General features: G+C 37.1%; 3 protein-coding genes and 1 long non-coding RNA gene across 5 annotated transcripts; 1 reads left to right on the forward strand and 3 right to left on the reverse strand.

Moving 5' to 3' along the window:
* Positions 1–3,130: 3,130 nt before the first annotated feature.
* LOC145889595 (uncharacterized) lies at positions 3,131–5,461 on the reverse strand. The gene is made up of 3 exons (XR_014399518.1): positions 4,754–5,461; positions 3,425–4,635; positions 3,131–3,366 (listed from the first exon to the last, which is right to left on the reverse strand). It is a non-coding gene; the product is annotated as an uncharacterized LOC145889595 (long non-coding RNA).
* Positions 5,462–9,146: 3,685 nt separating this feature from the next.
* LOC145888806 (brother of CDO-like) lies at positions 9,147–14,693 on the reverse strand. The gene is made up of 12 exons (XM_082979663.1): positions 13,756–14,693; positions 13,524–13,591; positions 13,346–13,468; positions 13,094–13,274; positions 11,972–12,061; positions 11,702–11,805; positions 11,537–11,636; positions 11,174–11,343; positions 10,636–10,788; positions 10,417–10,570; positions 10,083–10,248; positions 9,147–9,930 (listed from the first exon to the last, which is right to left on the reverse strand). The coding sequence occupies exons 1-12, from the start codon at positions 13,940–13,942 to the stop codon at positions 9,585–9,587; spliced, it is 1,842 nt and encodes a 613-aa protein (XP_082835789.1). The 5' UTR covers positions 13,943–14,693; the 3' UTR covers positions 9,147–9,584.
* Positions 14,694–16,116: 1,423 nt separating this feature from the next.
* Positions 16,117–18,841, forward strand: LOC145888789 (large ribosomal subunit protein mL39-like). Of its 2 annotated transcripts, none has more exons than XM_082979645.1 (10): positions 16,117–16,317; positions 16,666–16,787; positions 16,991–17,075; positions 17,136–17,246; positions 17,330–17,457; positions 17,521–17,620; positions 17,784–17,961; positions 18,020–18,164; positions 18,223–18,336; positions 18,533–18,841. In XM_082979645.1, the coding sequence occupies exons 1-10, from the start codon at positions 16,257–16,259 to the stop codon at positions 18,695–18,697; spliced, it is 1,209 nt and encodes a 402-aa protein (XP_082835771.1). In that variant the 5' UTR covers positions 16,117–16,256; the 3' UTR covers positions 18,698–18,841. The 2 variants fall into 2 exon arrangements, with proteins under 2 accessions (XP_082835771.1, XP_082835770.1); XM_082979644.1 differs by having other exon boundaries at positions 16,118–16,317; positions 17,136–17,242; positions 17,323–17,457.
* LOC145888788 (uncharacterized) lies at positions 18,735–20,535 on the reverse strand. Its single transcript, XM_082979643.1, has 3 exons — positions 19,679–20,535; positions 19,330–19,623; positions 18,735–19,274 (listed from the first exon to the last, which is right to left on the reverse strand). Exons 1-3 carry the CDS (start codon positions 20,531–20,533, stop codon positions 18,735–18,737), a joined length of 1,689 nt encoding a protein of 562 aa, XP_082835769.1. The 5' UTR covers positions 20,534–20,535.
* Between the last annotated feature and the right edge of the window lie 3,542 nt (positions 20,536–24,077).

The following is a 24,077-nucleotide window of genomic DNA, read 5'->3' on the forward strand; positions in this document are numbered from 1 at the left end:
GTTATGTCACAATTCCACTGTTACCTCACGAATGAAGTAGCATCATGTCACAACACCACTATACACACTTTATTCGATATCGACGCTTCTTTCATAATTGAATCTTGCGTCACTTCTATTGTCCAAAAGTAAATAATAAAAATCCACTGTTGCGGAATTGCGCGGGCCTGGGCATTGGAGCACGGTTTTCTTTGCGCCACCATCAGCGATTCATCAATAGTCACTACGTGGCCACAGGACCTCCAATCAAAACAGGACTGGTCATGAGATCTTCTGTACATATCTAAACCTGCCAAGACAAATTAGTTACGCACGAAATGTCACATGACTTGTTTGATATTAGTTACCTCGCGAAGAAAACCGCACCAATCGACGCACGCTCCATTGGCAATCTCTGCCTCTTTGCAGATTGTATCCTGAGTTCTTTCCTCTGCCCAGTTGTAGAGGATGGTTAGGAGCTGCACCATGGAGAGGTTGCTCCTTTCAAAGTATGAGCCACACAACACTTTGAAATCAATAAAGCCTCCGTTATTGATAAAAACTGACTTTTTTCGGGCACTTCCAAACTCGTCCGTCCTTGGACGCCTGCAGTCGTTGTTCCATCATGCCTAACCCGCATATACATATTTTTGTTACAGACAGCAACCCATGTTGACGAGCCCCAGTAATGGTGTCGTTGTTGTGGAGGAAAGCACAGCACAAAGATAACTGTCGTGAATTAACATCTACCAGCGAATTCATGTTTGTATCACTTTTGCAGAGAATATATTTTTCAATATATTGTTTCAACCAAGTTAAGTCTTTCAGCAATAAATTATTGTTTTATATGTCAAAAACGTTTCACAGTTCCAGAACCGCTTTGCTGTGGTACATGTCGGTAATACTGGAATGCTGACTGTAAGCAATGAATCTGCTTGTATTTGGTAAAAGTAGTTTCGCAATACCCGAAAGCATATTTTCGTTGCCTTATTTGGTAGTCCCAAGTCTCTGCAAGTTTGCCAATAATTTATATCACTTTTGCGTTTCATGTTACACATCACAAAAAAAGAAAAAGGCGATACCCAAGTTTTCAGGATGCCAATTTTTAGAAAACAATGAGTATTATTGGCAAACTTGCAGAGACTACCAATATTGAAGAAGACAACGATAGAGTTTCTTGTGTTTGTGCTGCCACTGGTTCAAACAAGCTGTCGAAAATACTTTCTGTACCTTAATCCGATGATGGACTTTCACTGTGAGATCAGCTTCGGGTGACGTTTTCTGAACAGACTCCAATATGTCGAAGTGCGCCTTTTCTATTAGAGATACGTCAACATCCCAATCATTTGAAATGGAAGAAGCTTGGACTACCGGGTTTATAGTGTGGGCCATGCAACGAACATTACAAATATTGCCGTTTTTAAGTGCCCTCACCACATTGGCAGCGTTATCTGACGTCAATTGATACCCCACTGCGACTCCACTCTTCGTATTTCGCGCATGGCGTCTGCTGTGTGAAAATCCTCCTCAACTTCGGTACAAGCTAATACGAAAGACAATCTTTTCAAATCACACTTATCCCAGCTCAAAAAGTGTGCTGTTAAGCTCATGTATGCAACGTTTTGTAAACTAGTCCAAGTGTCAGTTATAAACTACAAACACGACTTTGAACTTTTTTGTACAACTCGGGAACAGCAGTTTTTGTAAAATATTTTCTACTTGGAAGTTTATAACGGGGCTTTAGTTCTTCCAACAAACGTTAAAATCCCCAATTTTCACAACAGAGAAGGGTAAGAAATCCACAGCAATCATTTCGGCTATAATGCCAGTAATTTTGTGTGAAGTGGGATTCGAACTTCTTCTTTTTTGATATTGCCTCTTCAATTGTTGCTTGTCTTGATCTTTTTGTACTAACTTTTTGTACTGCTTGATTAAAGCCGAAATTGTGTAAGAAGATTTACTACCTCTGCTTAATTATCTGCGCCCCACACACATTACAAACAGCTTTGTGTTTGTGTGTTTGTCATGTTTATCAACTTGAAAATAACTCCATACACTTGATTTCTTAGACATTTTAACTTGCGGCAATTGCCCTTTTTAGTTCTGCGGAAACTGCCCTTTTTAATATCGATTGTCATTGCTTTGCAATTACGGTTTGGCGAAATTTTGTTCTTAAATATTATACAACGGTCTGCGACCATAACCGACGTCAATGCATATGTGTTTGGTTAGCACTAGGAACCGACATTTATTGATATTGTGTATACATTTTGTTACAGGTAAAACATTATTATTTTCAATATTTGAGCGTTCTTGGTAATAAACAGGATAGAGACAACCATGCACTTATTCAGTAGTAGCTGCTGTAGTAGATATTGCAGTAAATCACACAAACTTATCCGCTTTTGTACTCAATATTTCATCACGTGCGCTAATAAATATTCGCACGCGAATCTCGCGCAATATTCGGGTTCGCACGAATATCAAAATTGTGCTGTTATTCGGCGAATCTATTCGGGTTCGGGTTCGCTTTGGCACATCCCTAGTGTGTATGTGTTTCAAGGTGTGCAAGCTAAATTACTACTTCGATTGATCTAAAAATGGGTACGACTGTACAGAAGTGACGGTGGGTTACAACTATAAATAAATCCATCTATCATCAACGTTATTACGTCACAAATAAAAGTTTATCATTGTTTAAAAGAAGGTTAATAAACCGGTAGCGACATTTATTTTTAGTATGTTTGTTTTATGCCCATTCCTGTCAATCGTACTAAGTTTCAAGTTTCTGTGACGCTTCCTTCATGGTTACGTACTATTGTAGTCGTTACGTTACAAACAAAAGTTTGTCGTCGATTGAAATAGGGTTCATAATCGCCTAGATTTTTTAGTATGTTGGCGTTGACACACTTGTGATTGTCTGTGCAAAATATAAAGTCTGTACGACATCTTCTTTAGGGTGACGTATAATTGTACACTTTGTGACATATTTACCGCTAAAACGCCCTATGCTCAGCTTACATTTTTCGTAAATTGCTATTCGACGCCCTTGTGGTTAATCATACGTAATTTCAAGCATGTAATTGGTTTATTAAAAAAACAATCAAGCGTAAACATGTATTTCTTCGTTGCTGTTGTGCCTTTCGTCGCCTGTCCGTTGCCTACAGGAGAACTGCGTATGTGCGTGCAGGCGAGAATCTTCGTTGGTGCGTATCTTCGGCTAGTGATGTCACAGTGACGTAATACCTTGACCCCACCTTCATTGTGACGTAATTTGGGGTTTCCCCGAAGTCTGGAACATAGCTAGGTACGTACGATTCCGCACTAGACCCTGTGGCTCTTTTCCAGGAATGAGCGTTTTCTTATAGACCGTGTTCGTTGATAGTCCTACAAAACAGTTTAGGTTAAAAATAAGGTTTTACGGATTGCAGAGAAATAACAGTACCATTCTTAAAACACATCTTACTCTGACTGGACACCTCTAAATTCGTCCCTCACTGCATCTCTGCCATGATACTTCCCGCATTTACATCGCGGGCAAGTAGCTTCCGTAGACAATCTCCTGTTATCTTCAAAACGAAATTCCTTTCCCTAAATCTTGTAAAACCAACAATTGTGCAAGCTCGCATAGCTTTACATCCACCAACGCCGTCTTTAATTTACAAATTTACTTCTCGGTTAATTTCCCTTAGACGAGAGGAAATCGTATTGGAACAAAACTCAAAATTTAACTGTGACGTAACAATACCTGGTTTTATAATTTTCACGAATCCTTGCAGTTAAAGAGCAATGACAAGAATCTGGAAGGAATAGCGCCACGGTTACGGCTCAGACAATTCGTCAATCCCAGTCGAATATAGATCCGTGCAGTCAGTTGTGTTAAATGCTCATGTGAAGAACATGGAACATGTGCGTTGTGGAATTATCGCTCCGACATATTCGAATTCGACATCAAAGTTAAGAAGAAGCCTGCCACGAGGAGAAGAATACTTTATGGTCAGTTTTTGTTTGAGCCTAAAAAATTCGTTGCACCGGTGATATTGCATGCACGAAGGCTGTTGCAAAAACTTTGTAAAGAAAAGTTGAGCCAGGAGATTAATCTGAGTGTCGCGTCGCAGTGGAGGCATGTTCCTACTGAGAACAACCCAGTCGATGATGCATCTCGTGGGTCTACTGTTAGGGCCCCTTATCGAAAAAAACGTTGGTTCTTAGGGGCTCAGGTCGCTGGCCTGCGAATCCTGTAAACGTCCCGTATATGCTCGAAGAATACTTAAACCTGAGGCCGAAGAAAACGATAGTTTTGTATGCTACTGAGAAATGTTGTTTGTTTGATGACTTGATTCAGCGCTATTTTTCATGGAATAAGGTAAAACAGGCAGTCGCGTAGCTCCTGCTGTGGTTTGTGGACTATCTTCAATCTAGATTGGAGAACCGCAGATGTCTAAGGGAATGACTGTCGCTGATCTTGCAAGGGCCGAAATCGCGATTGTTAAATAGGTCCAGCGATGGGAATTTTCGGAGGAATTGGATGCAATGTGTAAGTGTGAAGACACCGGTCGTGGTGAAAGGAAGAAGATTATGAAGAAACTTCCGTCGAAGGCACTATATAGACTCAATCCAGTCTTGATTGATGGCGTTTTGCCAGTGGGTGTTCGTCTGCAAAGGGCACCAATACCATTCTACTTGAAGTACCCAATTGTATTACCAAACGCACATCATATTACTACTTTAATCATACGCCAGTCTCACGTGAATGTTTGTAATGATGACTTACCTGTTGAGCGCACGATTCCGGGCGAGCCTCCGTTTTCATCTGTTGGAGTGAATTACTTCAGACCTGTATGCTTGTCAAACAGGAAAGAAGCGAAGTCAAAAGGTATGGTTGCATCTTCACATGTATGACTGTTCGTGCCGTGCATTTGGAGGATAATGCCTTTTGAAGTGCATATGACACGGCCATGACAACTTTGCGTAAAACTAAAGGTACATCCACAACAAACATATATCCGAAGTTTTACGGTTCTGCGTCAACTAAAAAATGTAGAAAACTGCACGAAAAGTAACGGCGACCAAAAATCGTAAACCTTTTGCGCTAAGGAGAAAAGGACATCACACAAGGCGCTTGCGTCGAAAAAAAGCATTGTTTAGATAGGAGAAGGCGCCTTTTTTTGCAGATATCGAATAGTTTCAAACATAGGAGAATCCACAGATTACGTTACCTTAAAGGTCAGGACAGGGTTTTGCATCACACAAAAATATGTCATTGTGACGTCACAAACAAAAGGCTTATTTGTCCCTAATTAACGAAAGACCATAGGCCCTATCCCATAGGGCAGTGTTTCTCAAACTTTTTCCAATCACGTACCGCTCATTTGTTTTTTAAAACACTGCGTACCACCGTATTACTATACCATAACTGTTATGACATACCACCAATGAATAACAATTTAGCCAATATCACCAGTTGCTTGGATTTCTTTATTGTGCGTTTGTGACGCAATAGTATCAACGTGAAATTGTTGCACAGTTGAATGCACGGTGTCAGAATTACTTCAACAGTGCAACAATTTCACGTTGATACTATTGCGTCACAAATGCACAATAAAGAAAACCGACATCATGTATTTGCAGCGGTTTTGGCTTCTGCAAAGTGCGGCAACTTGTATAGAGTAGACTAAATCGCGTACCACTTGAAAAGCTCTTGTGTACCACTAGTGGTACGCGTACCACAGTTTGAGAACCACTGCCATAGGGTATAGCAGAAACGACATTACTCTGTACTTCGATAAGACGGGAATGGTGCGTTTCTTTGCTAAGTGACATTACATGACGCCATTTTGGATGCGATGTCATAACTTTAACCTCACCTTTGTGTTGAATTTAATTTGATGATTCCAACATTTCTAGTTACGAACTATATTGCGAAAAATACATCAGTGGTTGATTGTTGCGAATTAAATAAATCTTTTCTGACGCGAACTTGTAGGTAACGCTCATGTATCACGTGAGCGATCATAAATGCTGTAACAACAAGAACACCCTATCCCAGTAACTGTTTTATTATTACACAACTAAATAAGACATAATAGGTCGAACAGCGGCCATCTGTCTTCAGTTTAAATTAACATAAAAATCCGTTTATTGCACTTGTTCACTTTTTGTCCCCTGTTTAATGCAATAATATACTAAACCAGTTTTACCATGTTTTCCATTCCTACGCATAAGGCTTGCTCCTGCCAGCACTCGCGCACGACCGAAGCGCCTTCTATAACGTCACGCAACAATACCTCGCTTTCGCACGATTTCGTTCGCAGCGGCAAAAGTGCGACTTTGATCAGCTGTATCTCAGATTACTCAGAAACCAGTCGCCATATCCAGCTACTTTTTTCGCCAAAAATGTTCCAAAGTTATGAACATATCTTAGTTTGGTAAGCTGCAGACAGGGTGTGTACACGCACTGTTTCGACCTGTGAGGTCTCATCAGTGCAGTTGTTGCAGTGGCACTGTGCTAGCTTTTACACTAGCAGGCTCACTAGATTCCACTTTGTGGTACCTGTCCGGTCAACGTCGATCTGTTGGGTACCCTATACTGAGTACCAAACAACAGAGACAAACCACTGTGGAGCGCACTATGGCCAAACGGATCTGCTTGGTAACCGATAGCGCTAAAGGCAAAACACCAATGCTATATATGTGCAAAAAAGCCATAATAGAGACCTTACAGGTCGAAACAGTGCGTGTACACACCCTGTCTGCCGCTTACCAATATTATTATGGCTTTTTTTGCACATATCTTAGTTTGATTATTAACTTGTTTTATTTTTACGTGTCATATGCACTTTAAGGGGTTCATTAGGCGACGTGGGAAGCCTAAGACGCGTGTTTGGCACGAATTTTGTGGGTGCGGAGCGCATGTTGCGCGAATCTCTCAAAAAATACAACCTAAACACGTCGAAGAACGTCATATTCGTTCCATGCGCAAAATTTTGAATGAGACAGGCCTCGCGAGGAAAATGTTTGGGCACAATTGACATATAGCGTAGTTGCGGGGTTTAAATATGGAATGGAAGTGTTTGATCTGCTTTTTTGTGCATGTGACATTAGATAACAAGTTGTCATAATTTTGAAGTATCTTTCCAGAGATGGTTGGGTGAGTTTCGCAGCACTTGGAATGGTGGAACTTATGATAAATTACAAACAAAACTTTCATATAACAACAGTTCGGTTAGGAGTCTTGTTGCACAAAGCTGTTTTGTTTCTTTATACTTTGTAAATGGGTGTTATTTTTACTCCAAGAAAAGTTCGTAGCCTTGAAACGGATGTCAATCTCACAGATCGTACCCCGACTGATATAAAATTGCTGCAAAAATAGCGCCACCTACTGGATGTAAATAGGGTTACTGATCTGTCGGCATAAGAACGAGCTGACCTTTATTTGGTTTCGATTTTAATAAAATTCGGCTTGTCATAATTCGAAACCTTTTAATATTTTGTTTAAACTTGCATCCAAAAAACTGCTATCATAACTTGAATTCCTAAGAATGCATTTCGGCCTAAAAAATGCAGCCCAGACATGTCAATCTTTACTATTTGTTTGTGTCTACCTGGACGGCACACTGGTGGCCAGCTCTTCACCAAGTCAACATAAATTAAACCTAGAACTGCTTTTCTGCCGCCTGCAGAAATGTGGCCTTGTAATCAATAATGCGTTTTTTGAAAAAAACAAATCCAGTATCTAGGTCATGCCTAATGCCTAAGGCGTAAAACCTTTACCCAGTAAAGTGAAAATCTTTAAGGTTTACAAAGATTTCTGGAATGAAAAACTTTCATCACAGATTTTTTTCTTTATAACTTCTTGCATTTTAAAGACTTCATTTGCGTGCTAACGAAATTAAGTACAGCGCTTGCGACCGAGAGTTGCTGGCGGCTCATCTGGCTATTCGCCATTTTCGCTACCACAAACCGTCGACTTTTCCGTTACAAAGGGCATCGGTCAGCAAGATAACAGCGCCACTTGTCCGCCATATCCGAATATACAACGGACCATCGTCATGTACAAGGTAAATACAATTATGTTGCTGATACCTTATCCAGAGCAGTAATTGGCTCCATGCAACATCGTGCAATCAATCTGGACCAGTTTGCCCTTGCCAAAGCACAGCATGTTCCAGAAGTCCAAGCTTACCGTTCAACCCATAATTTGACCTTTCTGAATCACCGGTTGCCTTGTGACGTAACCGAGTTTCTCTGTGACAGAGGAGTACAAGACGGACATTACCCGCGAACAAAGTATTTTTAATAGAAATACTGATATGCGGTTTTAAGTTATTTTACTTTTTTATGTCTTATTTGAATGCTTTCATGTCATTAGTGAACTTCATGACTTACCCAATTAACGACGTCGACCCTCGCAAGATTGTTACTACTGTAACATAACCCAAACAAACCTTTGTATTGTGTAAGATTTTGTTTGCAACATTGCACAAGCATTTGCAAGCCCTGTTACATGACGTATAGCGTATTTCGCAACTTCCGACCCAAGTGTAAACATAACTCTATAATGTGACCCAAATGAAGTCAATGTTATGAAACTAACAGAAGCTTCAAATTACAGTCAGTTCATTTATTAGCAATCATAAAAAATTGATTTCGCTTGGACAGGCATCCTCAGTTTCATACAATGCCAACCAGAGGGCTAGATTCTGGAAAAATTAAGGAACCAGTGATCCAAATGTTTTGTCCATCGGATGTTCTCGAATAAAGTGATTCATTCCACATCCTGTTTACTACATAAAATGTTCTCCTATGCTTATGTTACACCACATCTTTGTTCTTGTGTTATATTCACCCAAGTAATGTATAACGACACGTGACTAAAACAACCAATAACCTTCCGATAGCCCAAGTATAAATAGTCATGTGCACCTGTTAAATGGGCTCGAATCTACTCTATTCGGAATCATCGTTTTATCTTTGTTCTTTTATTTGGTGACAAGACACTGCTATTATTACTGAGACTCTACAAGCTATTCGCCGACTTGGGATTTATTCCCACAGCCTGATAATAAACTTTTTTTTTCGGATTTAACCGTTTGCTGGTGAGGAGGTAAACCCTTACACTACCATATTCACGTGGACGTTTTTCTAGTCTGAAGACCATGTTGACTGATTTGAGTCTATTTGATTAACAAGCAGTTCAAATAGGGCAATCAAAATCCTGCATTGATATCAAAATAACACCAAACAATTCAAATCTAAACGCAGCAAATCGTATAAAAATGTACAATGCCTTCATAATTAAACAAAATACTGCAAACAACAAACAGGCACCAGAGGTTGAAACGTCAAAATAAAATGCAATATGAAACTATACAGGAAGGTAAAAGTTAACAAGGAGCACTGCAGTTCTTACAATATCACTTGGTCAAATTATAAAACTAAAAATGGTTGGATTTCACAATCACACAAGCAACAAGTTGTTCTGTCACATATCAATTGACCTGGCAATATCAAACAAACAAATATAAAAAAACAGCAGAAGTAAATCAATGTACAAAGAAACTGATGTTGTTACGCATGGAATATTGTGTACATGTGGAATCATTTTACACAGACACTGGTGTGGAATAGGTGTTAGGTTGCTGTTCAGGCAAGTTTTTAATTTGAGAGGTTTGAGAAGTTACCACACATGACGTTCCGGAGGGGGGAAGTCCCTGTGTGATTGGTCTCGTTGAGTCTTTTGGAATAATATGACAAAATTCCCCGTCAAGCCCTCGAACCCACCACAATGGGGCGGTCTTGCTGCCACAATTACGAATATCTGTATCATGGTATGTGCATCCAATCTGACCGCTACTGTTGGAAGATGGAAGGCATATTTCATCATAATGTCGAGACTTCGGATCTGTGCATCCACTCATATCTCTACTGCTTGGTGGTAGGGGTGAGCGACTGTAGAAATATTTTATTAAAAGTTTGTTTTAATATTTCATTTTATGACATGTAGAATTTTGAAACACCAAAGCTCATAGGAGTGAAGCTAAAGTGATTGCTAGAAAAGGTTTCAAACATTCACATAAACAGAATATTTTTTAAACACATACGTCCTTGGGTCCATAGCTGACTTTTTGTCTTGAATTTTTAATCGGTTATAAATTATGGCAGAAATAACAAGAACTATGACAACCAAAACCATAGCAAGGCCTGCTATGAGGATGGCGATATCTCTCTGTGTCATGTTTCGAAGTGGGGGGTACGGAGCGATCCTTACTGAAAAAAAAATTAAGGATTATTAACTGTTTAGTTTTAGCAGTGAATATTTTATTTGTTCAATGTAGGATCAACCAATTGTTTTTCTTTTGCAATAAAAACCATTTCTGAATGAAATTTGTTTAAAAGAATTTTTTTGACACATGCTGTTGTAAAATGATATCAAACCTTCATGGTGCGGTTTGTTGGTGGAAGCAGGAATGTTCGGATAGAGGGTTGCCCCAGTTGAATTTAATATTACAAAAGTTTTCTTTTTATATCCTACCGGTAATGTGAAGAATATATCAAGAGAATAAGGAGACCTGCCGTGTATGTTAAAACTCTAAAACCACAATATAGATTAGATCATACAACATTCATTCAACACATATATCATGTTGTTCATACCTGAATTTTGAAGGAGTACGGAATCTCTGTTTTAAACGTGAACAAAATGCAAATGAGATTGCCATGGACTGATGCAAGTCTGGATTTCAATCCAACATTATTTTTGACTAGTTTCACAAAATAACCTTCAACATCTGGTGTCTGGCCACCACTCTGAGAGACATAAACATTGTTAATGGGTTGTTTGGCAAGATAATCTAAAAATAGGGATGTGCTGGATCGAATCCTAATGTTCAGATTCGGCTGAATGAAAGGTGTTTTTCAAAATTCAACCCAAATCCAAACATTGACTTCGAATCCTACATTGGTTTTACTTCAATTTCAGCAATAATATTTAGAATTGCAAAAAATGGAATTGTACGAAGCAAACTTTAATGCATAAATAATGACGTTAGAACAAAATTTTCGACCAATATGTAAATTTATGACCTCATTATATATTCAGAGTCGGCCGAATATTGGGTGCAGGTATTCGGATTCGGCCGAAGCTTTTCTGTTTTGGCAAATCCCCACCAGAAAATATGTTTTAATATCCTACCTCTACTTTGATACATAATTGAGAAGCATTTCTAAGATCGACATACAACATTTGTGGTGAATTTAATGGTGGTTGTATGCTCTCCCGTGTGGTGAAAAACCTTACAATGTTGGAATTAATTGATTCCCCATTTTCGTATTCAACAGTCAATCGAAACTTGTATCCAAAACCTGCATGGAAAGTGTTTATTTAACATTTTTTAACACTTTTTATAATATGTGCTTATTTAGTTGCGAGAAATTTGGGAACCTGGGTGACCTTTGTGCTGCAGTATTTAATTTGTTCAACAAACTAATAGCATTCAAGGAATTTATATTGAATGAAGATATTTTACATAACGCTTTTTACAATAAATTACAAAACCTTTTCTTAAATCTGTTATGTTTTGTCTGTTAATGATTGGAGAAATATGGGGAATTTTGCTTTTCCAACTTTTTCCTTTTCCATTTACTTTCATTTCCACCTTTCGTAAAATTAGAAAATAATTTTATCCAACAACATCAGTGGATTCCACAAAAAGGAACAAACCTTTATTCTCCCAATATCTGTCTCCTCAATATTTTCTATATTCCACATTAGTGTAAGGGTTGTATCAGATAATCTTTTTATGGATAGCAAAGGTGATTTGAGAACTATTAACAAATTTATAAACAATATTTTTTTTTAATTTTCCTTGAAAAACTTTTAATCAACAAAGAGTATTTGGAATGTACTTCGTGCAAATTAGGTTTAGGAAAATAACAACAAATTTAAATTGGAAACCAACCAGTAGTTACGCACACCCATAATGAAATTTACCTTTAATTTTTTGCATGTCTTTACCATCACTTTCCTTGATAGGGGGAGAAATTGTGTTTGTACCTCCGGCAGCTAATGAATCCTGACAACCTAAACATGGATACAATTGGATCAGCTATAGGACTTTTAGTATAATGGTGTCATTTACCCAAGGCCTTTCTCTGTGTGTTATTACAGTAACACTGTGAAATTTGCAGCAAGGCAAAAATACAATCTCAGCTCTGGTCATTACATAGCTAAAAATAGTCGCATAGCATGCAACTTGTTTGTCTTGAGATCATGACATACAACAGGGGTGGTAAGTGCCCACATCGTGTGTTCTTAAGTCACAGCCACAAACATTTTTTGTTGCAAAATGGCACTATATACTTTAAAAGTTTAGTTCCATTGGTAAACACCATTGAAACTTATTTATCCCTGTCATTGGCACCAAGTTTTCAGAATCACCAGGTGGGCGGCCCCAAAGTTTCTAGTTTTCGCTATGAAATTACGGTAAATGCAGGACGAGCTTTCGAAAATATGAATGTCCATGTTTGCCCTAACGGACACATAAACATTAACTGCAGCTTGTGCAATTGCATTACATTGTTGCAGCCCCGAAACCCTCTGCACATTTGCACAATGAGCTTGAACTAATCTTAGTTTTGTTTTGCACAGCACAAATGGGTTTATACTAAAAAAAATGCCTGCTATTGCAACAATATCATCACAGGAAAAAAAATGATATACAGTCTCCTAATGTTGAGCAAATGCAAATGGCACATGTTTCGTAAAAATGCAACACATTTGGTGACAATGGCAAAATTAAACATGAGGCATTTTTTGCTGTAATTTGAAAGACTAATAAAAATATAACGGATTTGACAGATCTCACATAATGCATTCCAGGTTATTTACAGATTTATTTTTCACTCGTAACAATCGTGCCAACATGTAAATTTTTTTTCTTCATTGTAGCAACACAAAGTTGTCATTATGACTAAATAACTGAAAAGTGACATGATGACCCAGGATTTGGCGCCAAAGTCTTTTGTATAAAAGTGGTATTTAACTAGTTGCTATATATAAGGCAAGTTCCACATGCTATTTAAATAGGACATTTGATAAATTATTATCACCTACCTGTCCGAAATGATGACATTGCTGGTCTACTTCGGACAAGATTTTGCATCTCACATATTATTTCAATGTGGTAAATACTCTGCTGTTTTAACCTTCTAATAGAATATTGTGTTAAGTTTCCGGGTAAGGTGATGTACTCCCATTCATCTGAAGTCTTATTTACTCCAGAAGGTACAAAAGCCTGAGTAACACAAAAACATATTGGTGACGCTTGTTTCCATGACATCAAAAAAAAAAGTAGAACTAACTAACTTGCTTGTATCTGATAAAATATTTACTGGCTCTTGCATGTATCGGTGCCTTCCATGTTAAATCATACGATGTGCATTTAAGTGTGTGTGAAGGACTAAGAATAACTAGAGCTTCAACAGAATTCTGTAAAAAAAAATGTAACTAATATTTACTTCAAGCATGTGGTACAAATATTAACCTGCAGAGTTTCATGAAAAGCAGAACTTGCAGTTGAATTATCCACAATTGCAGCATGAGTGCATAAACCTGAAATAACATCAACAATTAAACTTGAAATAGTTTCAAAATTTAGATAAGATTATAAGGAATTAGGGAAGAAATGTTTGCGAAATTGGGTATTTATAGATCAAATTAATAAAGGAATTAGAAGCAAAATGTCATAAAACGATTGTTTTCTGAAAAAATCTTACCTCCAAACATGAAAACTACCAACAAAATTTTAAACATTGCAACATCTGTTTTGACTTCAACCTTGATCAAAACAAGAATAACAGCATAATTAAACACAGGTTGGAAGCCAAATAAAAACATGATTCCACACTTCACACTTGCATATAAACATAGCTTTTGAGAAAAATGGTGATGAAAAATCATCATATTTTTGCAATTACATCAGTAATCAAAGCAAAAACAATAAAGTCATCATATGTATTTATGGTTCCAAATTCGCATTATTAATGGGTCTGACGTCACAATACTGCAGGTCAAGTTTGACTAAAAATGCATTGGTTAAGATAGGGTTCTTCAATAAAACATATGTAACACAACAACAACACTAATCACTTTTTGGGGGAAATTTCACATTTAGGTAAAGCAGCAATTGTCAAGAAATAAAAGTACCAAGCAACAAAAAAAATACGTCTGAGAGCTACTTGGCTTCGGTTTACACTTTTACTTCCCGTAAGTAGGCCTATGAGATATAATAGGCTTAATAAAATAATAAATGCGTTCTCCTAATTCTCTATGCCAGCTTATAAAGTCCTGCAAAAGATGTTAATATTTACATAACAGACAAACTTTATCGGGTTCATCTGCTTCCACTTCCTACATTATACAATCTAAATGTCTTTCTTTGCCTAAATAGAAATTTTGGTTTTGGGTGCTTGGTACTTACTACTTATATTCTTTGACAATTTCTTTGCCCAAACGTAAAATTTTTCCCAGAAAGGATTACTTATTGCACTGCGTTCATTTTATTGAAGAACTGCTATCTAACCAATGCATTTTCAGCTAGACCCCTTTTTGACATGGCCCCAAATAATACTCCCAATATCTCGAACAAGAGCATAACACATGCGCTTTTAACCAAAGAGACGCTAGTCGACAAAACTTTTTTTCCAGTCGACAAAACTTCAAACGCACATAACTCTGCTGTTTCGCAATGGATTCCGATAATTTTTTTGGCAAGATCCATAGATTGACACAAAATTTATGGAAATGAAAAAGGAATATTAATTTCGAACGAATTTTGTAACGCATATTAATATGCATTGTCATAAATCCGCTATAACTTTTTTCATAGGTCGACAGGAAAGATAATTCTACCACTGTTGGAAAGCTCTTTAAAATCCCTTTACAGCGATACCTAACTTGTGCGCGATTTCTTGGGGGAAATATGTTTCCCGACCGAATATTAAATATTACCGTCATAACAAAAATCAGTCTTTTGTTTATAAACTCAACGACTCAACGTTGTGTTGGATAACTCAACGAACGCGTGGTCAATCCTTCCTCCGGGCATACTCAGAGCCGCAAAGTCTAAACAAAAGTCATCGCTTGGTTTAACTGTATACGGAGATACAAACCGCCTGGCGTTGCTGTCCGAGAGGAACAGCAACCGATTCCGAACACTCTTCTCCGGAATCCTCCACTTTGTCTGCTTGCCAGAGATACCCGTTTTGTACCTCTCGACTCCATAAGACTGTAAAACGATCCAACGTTAGCAACCGCAACAATTTATCAACAAAAGATTAAGCATATCACATACCTTTCTCTGGCTGCAGACGATCTTAAAACCACTGAACATGGAAGAAGACATTTCAAAACTTGTTCGAAAACTTGCAAAGAATATTGCTGTAAACTTTGGCAGTAGGCTACTTCGTTGTAAAAACGAAATGGATCGAAACAGCATTTTGCCTAGGTTTATATAGAGTTTCTTAAAAAAACAAAAAAAATAGTTGATTAACTCTGATTGAAACACTTGCCGCACGACTTTGAGCGTTTTCACCTCCGATCAGATGCGCGGCCGCTCAAGTCTGCGGGTAATGAGGCCGATCACTCACGTTGCCGACATCGCTGGCATCCTTGCTGAGTGAAAGGTGCAAGCGAAAAAGTACGTGCTTCAAAAACAACTTTGCTACACACAAGTTATATAAATATTTTTGCAAGAAATAAAATACTTTTATACATATTACACAAACATAATGATGGTGGTAGAATTGTCTTTCCTGTCGAACTGTAGCCAAAGTTACAAGTGAAAGATTGATTTTTTTATGACGGTCATAATTAATATTCGGTCGAGAAACATATTTCCCCCAAGAAATCGCGCACAAGTTAGGTATCGCTGTAAAGGGATTTTAAAGAGCTTTCCAACAGTGGTAGAATTATCTTTCCTGTCGACCTATGAAAAGTTATAGCGGATTTATGACCATGCATATTAATATACGTTACAAAATTCGTTCGAAATTAATATTTCTTTTTACATTTCCATAAATTTTGTGTCAATATATGAATCTTGCCAAAAAAATTATTGGAATCCATTGAGAAACAGCAGAGTTATGTGCGTTTGAAGTTTTGTCGACTGGAAAAAAAGTTTTGTCGACTAGCGTCTCTTTGGTTGTGCAACCATAGTATACTCTATGGTGCAACAGTAATAATATTACATCGTTGTAAATGAAAATAAGTTTCTGTAATGTTGTTGCGGAGATTTAATGGAAATCTGTTAGAATTCTGTTCATCCCACTTAAATCGAGGTATGTGGATCCTGCAAGCCTGTTTAACGAACGGTTGTGCCAAAACGTCGTTTAACATGTTTCTCACGTGTAATGGTAGTAGTATGTTCTCAGTATTAGCATGACACAGTACCTCGTTATTGCACAAGGCATCACAAGTTCATATGCTTTGCCAAACAGTCAAACACCAACTATTTATTTGTTAACTCTGTAATTTATGATTGTTCCTTCCAGATCGTTTAAGCAGACCTTCACATTATCACAGCAGTGTGTACTGACGTGTGATTAATAATTTGATTGTGGAGCAAAAGTGAACACAAAGTCGTATTTTCCTATCCCAACATAAGTTTTTTGTTTGTTTCTTCCCAGCATTATCTTCACAATCACCGACTAAAAAGTTATCAAATGATGAAGAAAACAAAAATATTTTGTTTGATCAAGAAATTAGGCAGCAAATGTCCAAAAGAATTCCCCGAATAGAGAAGATTGAGGTAAACATGAAAATATTTTTTCATGATAACAAGTGCAGAAATTTCTGTGAATGAATATAGCCTACTGGCCCATACTGCAGTAACATCAACATATATGACATGGTTGGTCATGTTACACAGTTATGGGCCAGAATTATTCTTTATATATGAGTGTTTTCACGTGCAGATATGTTTTTCAATAAAAAATAAATTGTAATGTGTAGGTTAATTATGAAGGGAGGGGAATTGCAGACAATGCTGTGATGTTTATGAACAAGCACATGTCCACACCATTTCACTGTGCAATGCGTGAGTGTTTGCAATTTATCTACAATTGTTTGAAAAAAAGTTGTATTATAAACTTTGTAGACATATCACATGGTCTCGCACAATCTTCTGTACTAGCCTTGGTTAAACCTCGAAATAAAGGGAAAAGTTTGGAAGCTGCTGGTGTTGAAACTAAAGACTTAATCCAGGTATGTTTTCTTATTTATTTGGTATTGACAGATTTTTTTTGCACATTTTTCATTTTTTTTTTATACAATTCCATACTAAGCTCCAAGGTGAAACATTGGAGAACGATCCTGTTGTTTGGTCAATGCATCATCCATTGGAAGAGGATTGCACTTTACAGATTTTACGATTTAACATGTTGCAATCAACAGCGTGGCACCACGAAGAAGTGAACAAGGTGCTCAGTTTTATGGATTAAAATATATTTTTTGGCGTTTATTAAAATCTTTGTTACAAACAGGCTTACTGGCGATCCTGTGCATTTTTACTTGGAGCAATCTCACAAGAAGCTTTTCACAACAGTCTATCACCACAAATATTTAATTATCCTAATGTTTCAAGTAAGTTTATAATTACTTATTACACAAATTACTTATTGAACTAGAAATTACATATATTCATTTTTAACTTTATGTTGTCTGTTTGACATCCCCAATTAACATTTGTAGCATTTTTAATGATTGGGTGACTGTTATGTAAAAGTTTTCCTTACTAATGGTTTAGTAAACGGTGGAGCCTTCTGCTGTGATGTCATACTCCGTGAAAATATCGAGTGGAATACAAATGAGGAGTCATTAACATATTTAACTAAGCTTGTCCGAAGCATTATTTCACAAAACAAAAAGTTTGAACCATTAAGAGTTGAAGCGGAGTTTGCAAAAGAATTGTTTAGTAACGACCAGTGAGTTACCCTTTTTTGTAAAAGATTTTCTTTGGGGATTAATAGTATTTTTTTTTAGCCACAAGATTTTAAGAATTGACAACTTACTTAAAACAACCCAATCCTCAAAGATTTCCCTTTATCGTCTTGGCAATTACATTGATATTGTTGATGGGCCGTTGATCGCAAATACGTCACTTATATTTCATTTTGTTGTAACTGCGGTAAGAACCTCTACAATTATAATTTTAGCTCTTTATTAATCACATTGAACATGTTCAGATGCACAAACTACAAAATAAAAATGTTTGGAGAATACAAGGGCTTTCCCTACCTAAAGATTTAAAAGTTCATCATGCAGTTTGGTCGTTATTAGAGAAACGCGCTAGAAAACTGGTAAGTTTGGTTCAACAGTTACAGTCCAAATTTCCTTTTTTTGTTTAGAATTGCCACTTTAATTGCAATTTTACCCAATGTTTGCATATCTACAATCATACTTAATAATTTAAATAACATCCCTATGTACAAGTTAGAGCTTTTCACTTAAGTTTTTGTGCTAACTTGATCCTTAATTATGCTATTCTATGTTAAGGTCACAGAAGACATTTCTTGCAACGAAAAGGAAACAACATGTAATGAAAAGACAAACTTCTTAACCTATCAGTCCATAGAAAACAAAACAAAAGTCTACAGCAAAGCTACTGGACAATGGGTCAACAACAAATGGTCAAAAGTAACACCTGAAAGCACAATATGAGGAAGAGTTGTTTGTCTTGTTTTCGTGGATTAAGTTTTCAAGTCCATTTTAATAGTTTGCCTGTCATTAAAGCCAAAAAAAATGATTGAACTTCAAAATTTTGATATTGTGTTGGATTTAGTTTGGTAAATGCTGCATTTATGACCCAGCTGTAAGCGTGAGGTTGGATGTGAATGGTGAAGTTGGTTGGTTTACAACAAATATTGTCGTATTCTTCTGCTGGAAAAAGGGATTTAGCATCCATCGGGTTTAGAAACTTGATTTGGGCAGAGTTTGGAAACGTGAGCGGTAAAAACCAACGGTAGGTAAATGTGCACCATGGAAAACAACTCAAAATCATTTGAGTGTATGTCAGTATGTTTTGTACAATCATGATGCCAATTCGCAATGCAGCAAAAATTGCATAATACAGTGCAGTTGTAGGAAGAAGAAATAATATTATTGTAAAAAGTAACGTCCCCAAAAAAAACCTAGGATTTTCTCCTTCGCTTGGATCCTGAAGTGTATCCACACGGTAGCGCAATGGATTCCACTTTTTTCCACGAAAGAGTCTCCATAGGGACATTAGACCAACAAACTGTAAAGTTTTTTTATATGAGTAATTTGTAATAAAATATGCAGAATCAAAATACCTGCAACCGATAAAGTCTTGCTCCATACACATAGAAACAATAAATATGAAAACTTAAAAGGGAAACTACATCTGAAACAAAAGAAACAAACAATGACAATCCAAAGCATGATGAAAACAACGGCCAATGCATAAAATATTCTTGTTTGTCGTGGAGTGTAGAGAGAAGCATTTGTATGTACTCCAACCACAACTGAACATGATGCAGAAAAAAATGACCCAGAAACTCATTGAGTGGGGAATTAAGTTTGAGTCCGATTGGTATTCCCATTAGCCATTTGATTATCAGTTGTACCTGAAAAATAAAAATTTTACAAAGATTCTGTTATAATGCAAATATCGTGTCCCACCTCTTTTCCAATGTAACTAATAGATGACATTAACATGTTAAAAGTGTAATTGTTGACCGTTCCATTTACATTGCATACAAAAGTGTAGAAAAATAATCCCAACAAGGTGTCAAACAACAATCCACACATTATGTCGCTCTTCAGAAGATTTGTGATGTTTTTATTTCTTGGAGATAATTTTCTCAACAAACCAATCTTAAATAACAGTTGTGTTCCAAAGCTTGATAATTTTACAATCCTTTCCAGCAATGCAAGAAGTGTTGTAAAAAGTGGGACAATTGTAAATAATTTCAACCATAATTCTGAAGTGAATTCAAGTGTCGACAAATTCTTGTCGTTTTCCACCTGCATCTTCTCTTCAATATTACTTTTAAATAAAAAGTAAATAGAGTCTTCATTAAGGATGTCAAAGTTACAATTGTGGCAAGACACAGCTTGATTGCAAACAGTTTCTAAATGTGAATAATTCCAGTTTGAAAGTGAATTTATTCCCATCAATACAGAGTTTTGATCATAAAAGTATAAAAGAGGAGTTTCTCCAATCTCATCTTTTTCCACTTCTAAAATTTTCGCTGTTTTGTAGTTCAATACAATTGTGAAACTTTGCTCTGTTTCTGTTATTGTACAATTAATGTAGAGTTTATCATCTCTCTTTTCACATCTTTGGAATCCAAGAACACTGTTTTTATTGCATTCATGATCTTCTTTGTTTTTTCTTTGTTTGAATGAAAAATCTTTTGACTTTTTTGATACACTTGTTATGCAGCAACAGTTTAGCCTTTTGGAATATTTTCCTACCAAAAGCCCACTTTTAGATGCCAACAATTGTTTTGGGTATAGTATTGATAACTTCATATTTTTTGACTGCAATAAGAGTAGAGTAATAGTAAACCAAATTGTATGGAAATTAACTTAAATAAGGTTCTTCTAGCAAAAAACTATTTATATTTTTCGATGTTACTGTCGCTATATGATTTTAAACAGGATACTTCATGGAAGTGCCTCAACATAATGTCGAAATCAAAGATCTAGTTTTTACTGTGAGTGAATAACAATTGTCAAATATACTAAAACTAACAAATTTTTGCCTGCAAGGTGGTGAAATATTCGGTGTTTGGCACAAAACTAAAACATAACTCAATAAAAAATTAAATTTCAAAAAGCCTGCCGGGTAATTCCCTAATACAGTGCTACGCTACGCATAGTCTCGAACGTTGTGCATGAGTGACTTTGAAGAGAAATGAGTACGACGGCGACAAGTTGCAAGGTTCCAATTAAGCCAAGAAAAGATAGCAGAGGTAATTTTTTTTATTGAAATGCTGACGTCGGATTAAAACTAAAACAAATAACTGTATAATGTGACGCCATAATCGAAAAACTAACAAATTAGTTTATTAGTTTAACATGTTTTATATAAAACTGTTTTTTTTTAATTACAAAACGAAGCGAGGTGACCTGATTAGTGAAATTTTATATTTTCTGAAGTCAATTATTGCCTAAAATAGAGATTATATTAAAAAAAATTGGAGAATAAGCAATTCATCTGAAAGTAAGCTCAATGGAATTGATAGTATTGTTTTCAACTGCATCTGCAACATACGTCACAGAAACCAGTGCTTGAATTGCGTAATGTTTTGCGTGCAGCTTTGCACATGTACTGCATAATCCCATAATGTGACCCAAATGATTTATCCATCGAGTGTTCTCGAGTAAAGTGATTCATTCAACATCGTGTTTACAACATAAAATGTTCTCCTATGCTTAGGTGACATCACACCTATGTTCTTGTATTATATTACTTCGAGCGGTTCGTGATATCACGTGACATCATTGACCAATCAGCTCTCAGTATGGAGAGCTTTAAAAAGCCCAGTTTAGACCGGTAAATTCATTCTATTTGATTCCATTCGATTCTACTTGTTCTATCGCATTAATGTTACACTGCTGTTATTACTGAGACTCTACACGCTATTCGCCGGCTTGGGATTTATTCCCATAGCCTGATAATAAACTGTTTAATCGGGGTGTGGTGAGGTTCAAACCTTACAGTGCGAGTATAACTTCTAGTCCAGCGGTGCACAACCTGCGGCCGCGGCCACAATCGAAATATGTGCATTGGCGGCTGTCGTTGCTTCTAAAACTTGTTTTTGAAACGGTCTCAAGAATTAAGATTTTATTTAGGCCCATTTCCATTTCCGCGTTATACACATTCGTTCGCTGTATAGCGAGTAGTAACTGGTGCAGCCACTGCAACCGAGACAAAGTGCAACAATATGGATGGTGACGTCAAAAAACATTAATAGCGTATCGGTGAACTGTCATGTACGCATGTACAGTTGTCGAAAAGCTAAACAGTGGAATCACTCAGTCATGTCGCTGAAACGCAAAAGGTTGTTAAAAGAAGAAAAAAGGGCGTTTAATCCCAAATGGGAAGTGGATTATTTTATGATGGAGACGTGAACGTAGCGTGCAAGAACAAGGCAGCCATTGAATAATTCGATATGTCATTACATTGTAATGTACATAATTTGGCAAATGTAAATAATAAATAGTGCACATTTTTTAGGTATGGAATCATTTCCATTACTTTCAAATAATGCTCACGTCAACTTGTCGTAATTATCAGGGGTATATCGTTGAAAAAACAGTATATTCAGTGGCGGCCGTTAGCACACAGTGGTGTGTGTGTTGCGGCCGGCAATAGTAAAAAGGTTGTGCACCCCTGTCTATAGTCGGTTAGTTGAGAAAGTGACTGAGCGTGCCAGTTGGTTAAAAGTGTCAGAGACTAGTTGGGTGGCAGAGTGAATAAAGTGCAAACGGGTATTTAACAAGTTACAATAAAAAAAGATCTGCCGTCGTGCCGGATGCCAGAAGACTGTGCGAATTCTGCAGGAAAACCGAACACCGTTTGCATCCTTCGGTCCCTTTGTGTTCCAATGTGTGAAGAATTAAGTTCGGAAACATGCGGTGGTGCTACAAAGTCACTTTACTTATTATAAGCCGTTAAGCCAGGTTACACGGTTGTAAGAAATTAGTACAAGGCACGCACTGAAACTATGACAACAACCTCCTTATTTCGTGTCAGGGGAAAAGTTAAAAACATGCTTCAGGGCATTTACGGTTATTTTGTTTTAGAACTCAAAGTCACAATGATAGAATTGATAAAGGAATTAAGAACATGTTTGCCATAACCCCACCTTAATTCAACAAACCCACGCAATGTGGCTCAGTTTACTTCCCTAATTTTTTCATATACTCTTATAATACTCCAACTGGCCTATTCACATTCTGCACTACGTAGAGAAGTGAGCAGAGTTTTTTGTTATGAAAAACACAAAATCAAGGAGAAGGAGCCACCTTGGTTTCCCCGAACATCTCTGGGAGAGCAAAATAGTGCAGGCCGGGCATTAAATTTTACTGCTTTTGTTATTGCACTTAGATTATTCGATTCAGAAAATCAAACAGATATCAGATCGAAATTACTTACAATGGAACTTGCTTGCGCGGCGACGTTGCGTTATACGTACAGGTGGTACTTGGTAACAAAAAGGTTGGGAAAAACTGTTCTAAAATTAGTCATGAAACCGTGCCATTTGTCTGAGGAAAAGCACATTACCTTCTTAACAAAGGTAGTAAGGTACAAAGACAACTCACCCAGCATTTCTAGAAAACCGTTGGCGATCTGAAACTAGTTTTATTACACAACGGAAAGAAACGGCAGTGGACAGAAACGTAAGTAACAATGGAATGCCCACGACCACACAGAGGATCACTTATAGGAAGGGGTCACGTGACACAGCCACGTTGTTTTACAAGTGCAAAAGAACGCAACAGGGGGTTGTAACCAAAAAGTGGCACAGGCCATGTGGCACCAACATGGCACGCATGTCCCCAAATTTTTCCCACGTGGCACCAGCATGGCACCAAAATGGTACGCATGGCACCTGGGTGTGTTTTCTGTTTGTACTACTTATTGAATCCACTGTATGCTAAATCAGTAATGTAGTCTGCAGTTGTCATTTGCACTAAACGTTAGGGCATTTTATCAAAGTTGGAAACTTTGTTTCAACAAAAAAACAAGATGCAACAATAACTTAAAGCTAGGGTTGCAAGGTGCGTTTGTTCAATAACTTTACAATTGATCTGAAAAGTCTTAATGGGTTTAAATATGGTTATCAATGAAACGTTGTATTTTGCTGCATGCCTAGTTGTGCACACAGATGCAAACTTTAATGACCTCTATTACAAATTACAGGTAGCGAGGCTTTCCAACATGTGGTCATTCCTGTTACATCAATAGTTAATTGTGCCATGTGAATTGGTCATGAAATTTATCATTTTTATACCTGTTTTAATAAATGTGTATGTTTTTATCGTGTTCTTCAAAATCTCTGTGTAT

This window comes from Ascidia mentula, chromosome 2 (assembly GCF_947561715.1).
Source record: "Ascidia mentula chromosome 2, kaAscMent1.1, whole genome shotgun sequence".
Classification (NCBI taxonomy): domain Eukaryota; kingdom Metazoa; phylum Chordata; class Ascidiacea; order Phlebobranchia; family Ascidiidae; genus Ascidia; species Ascidia mentula.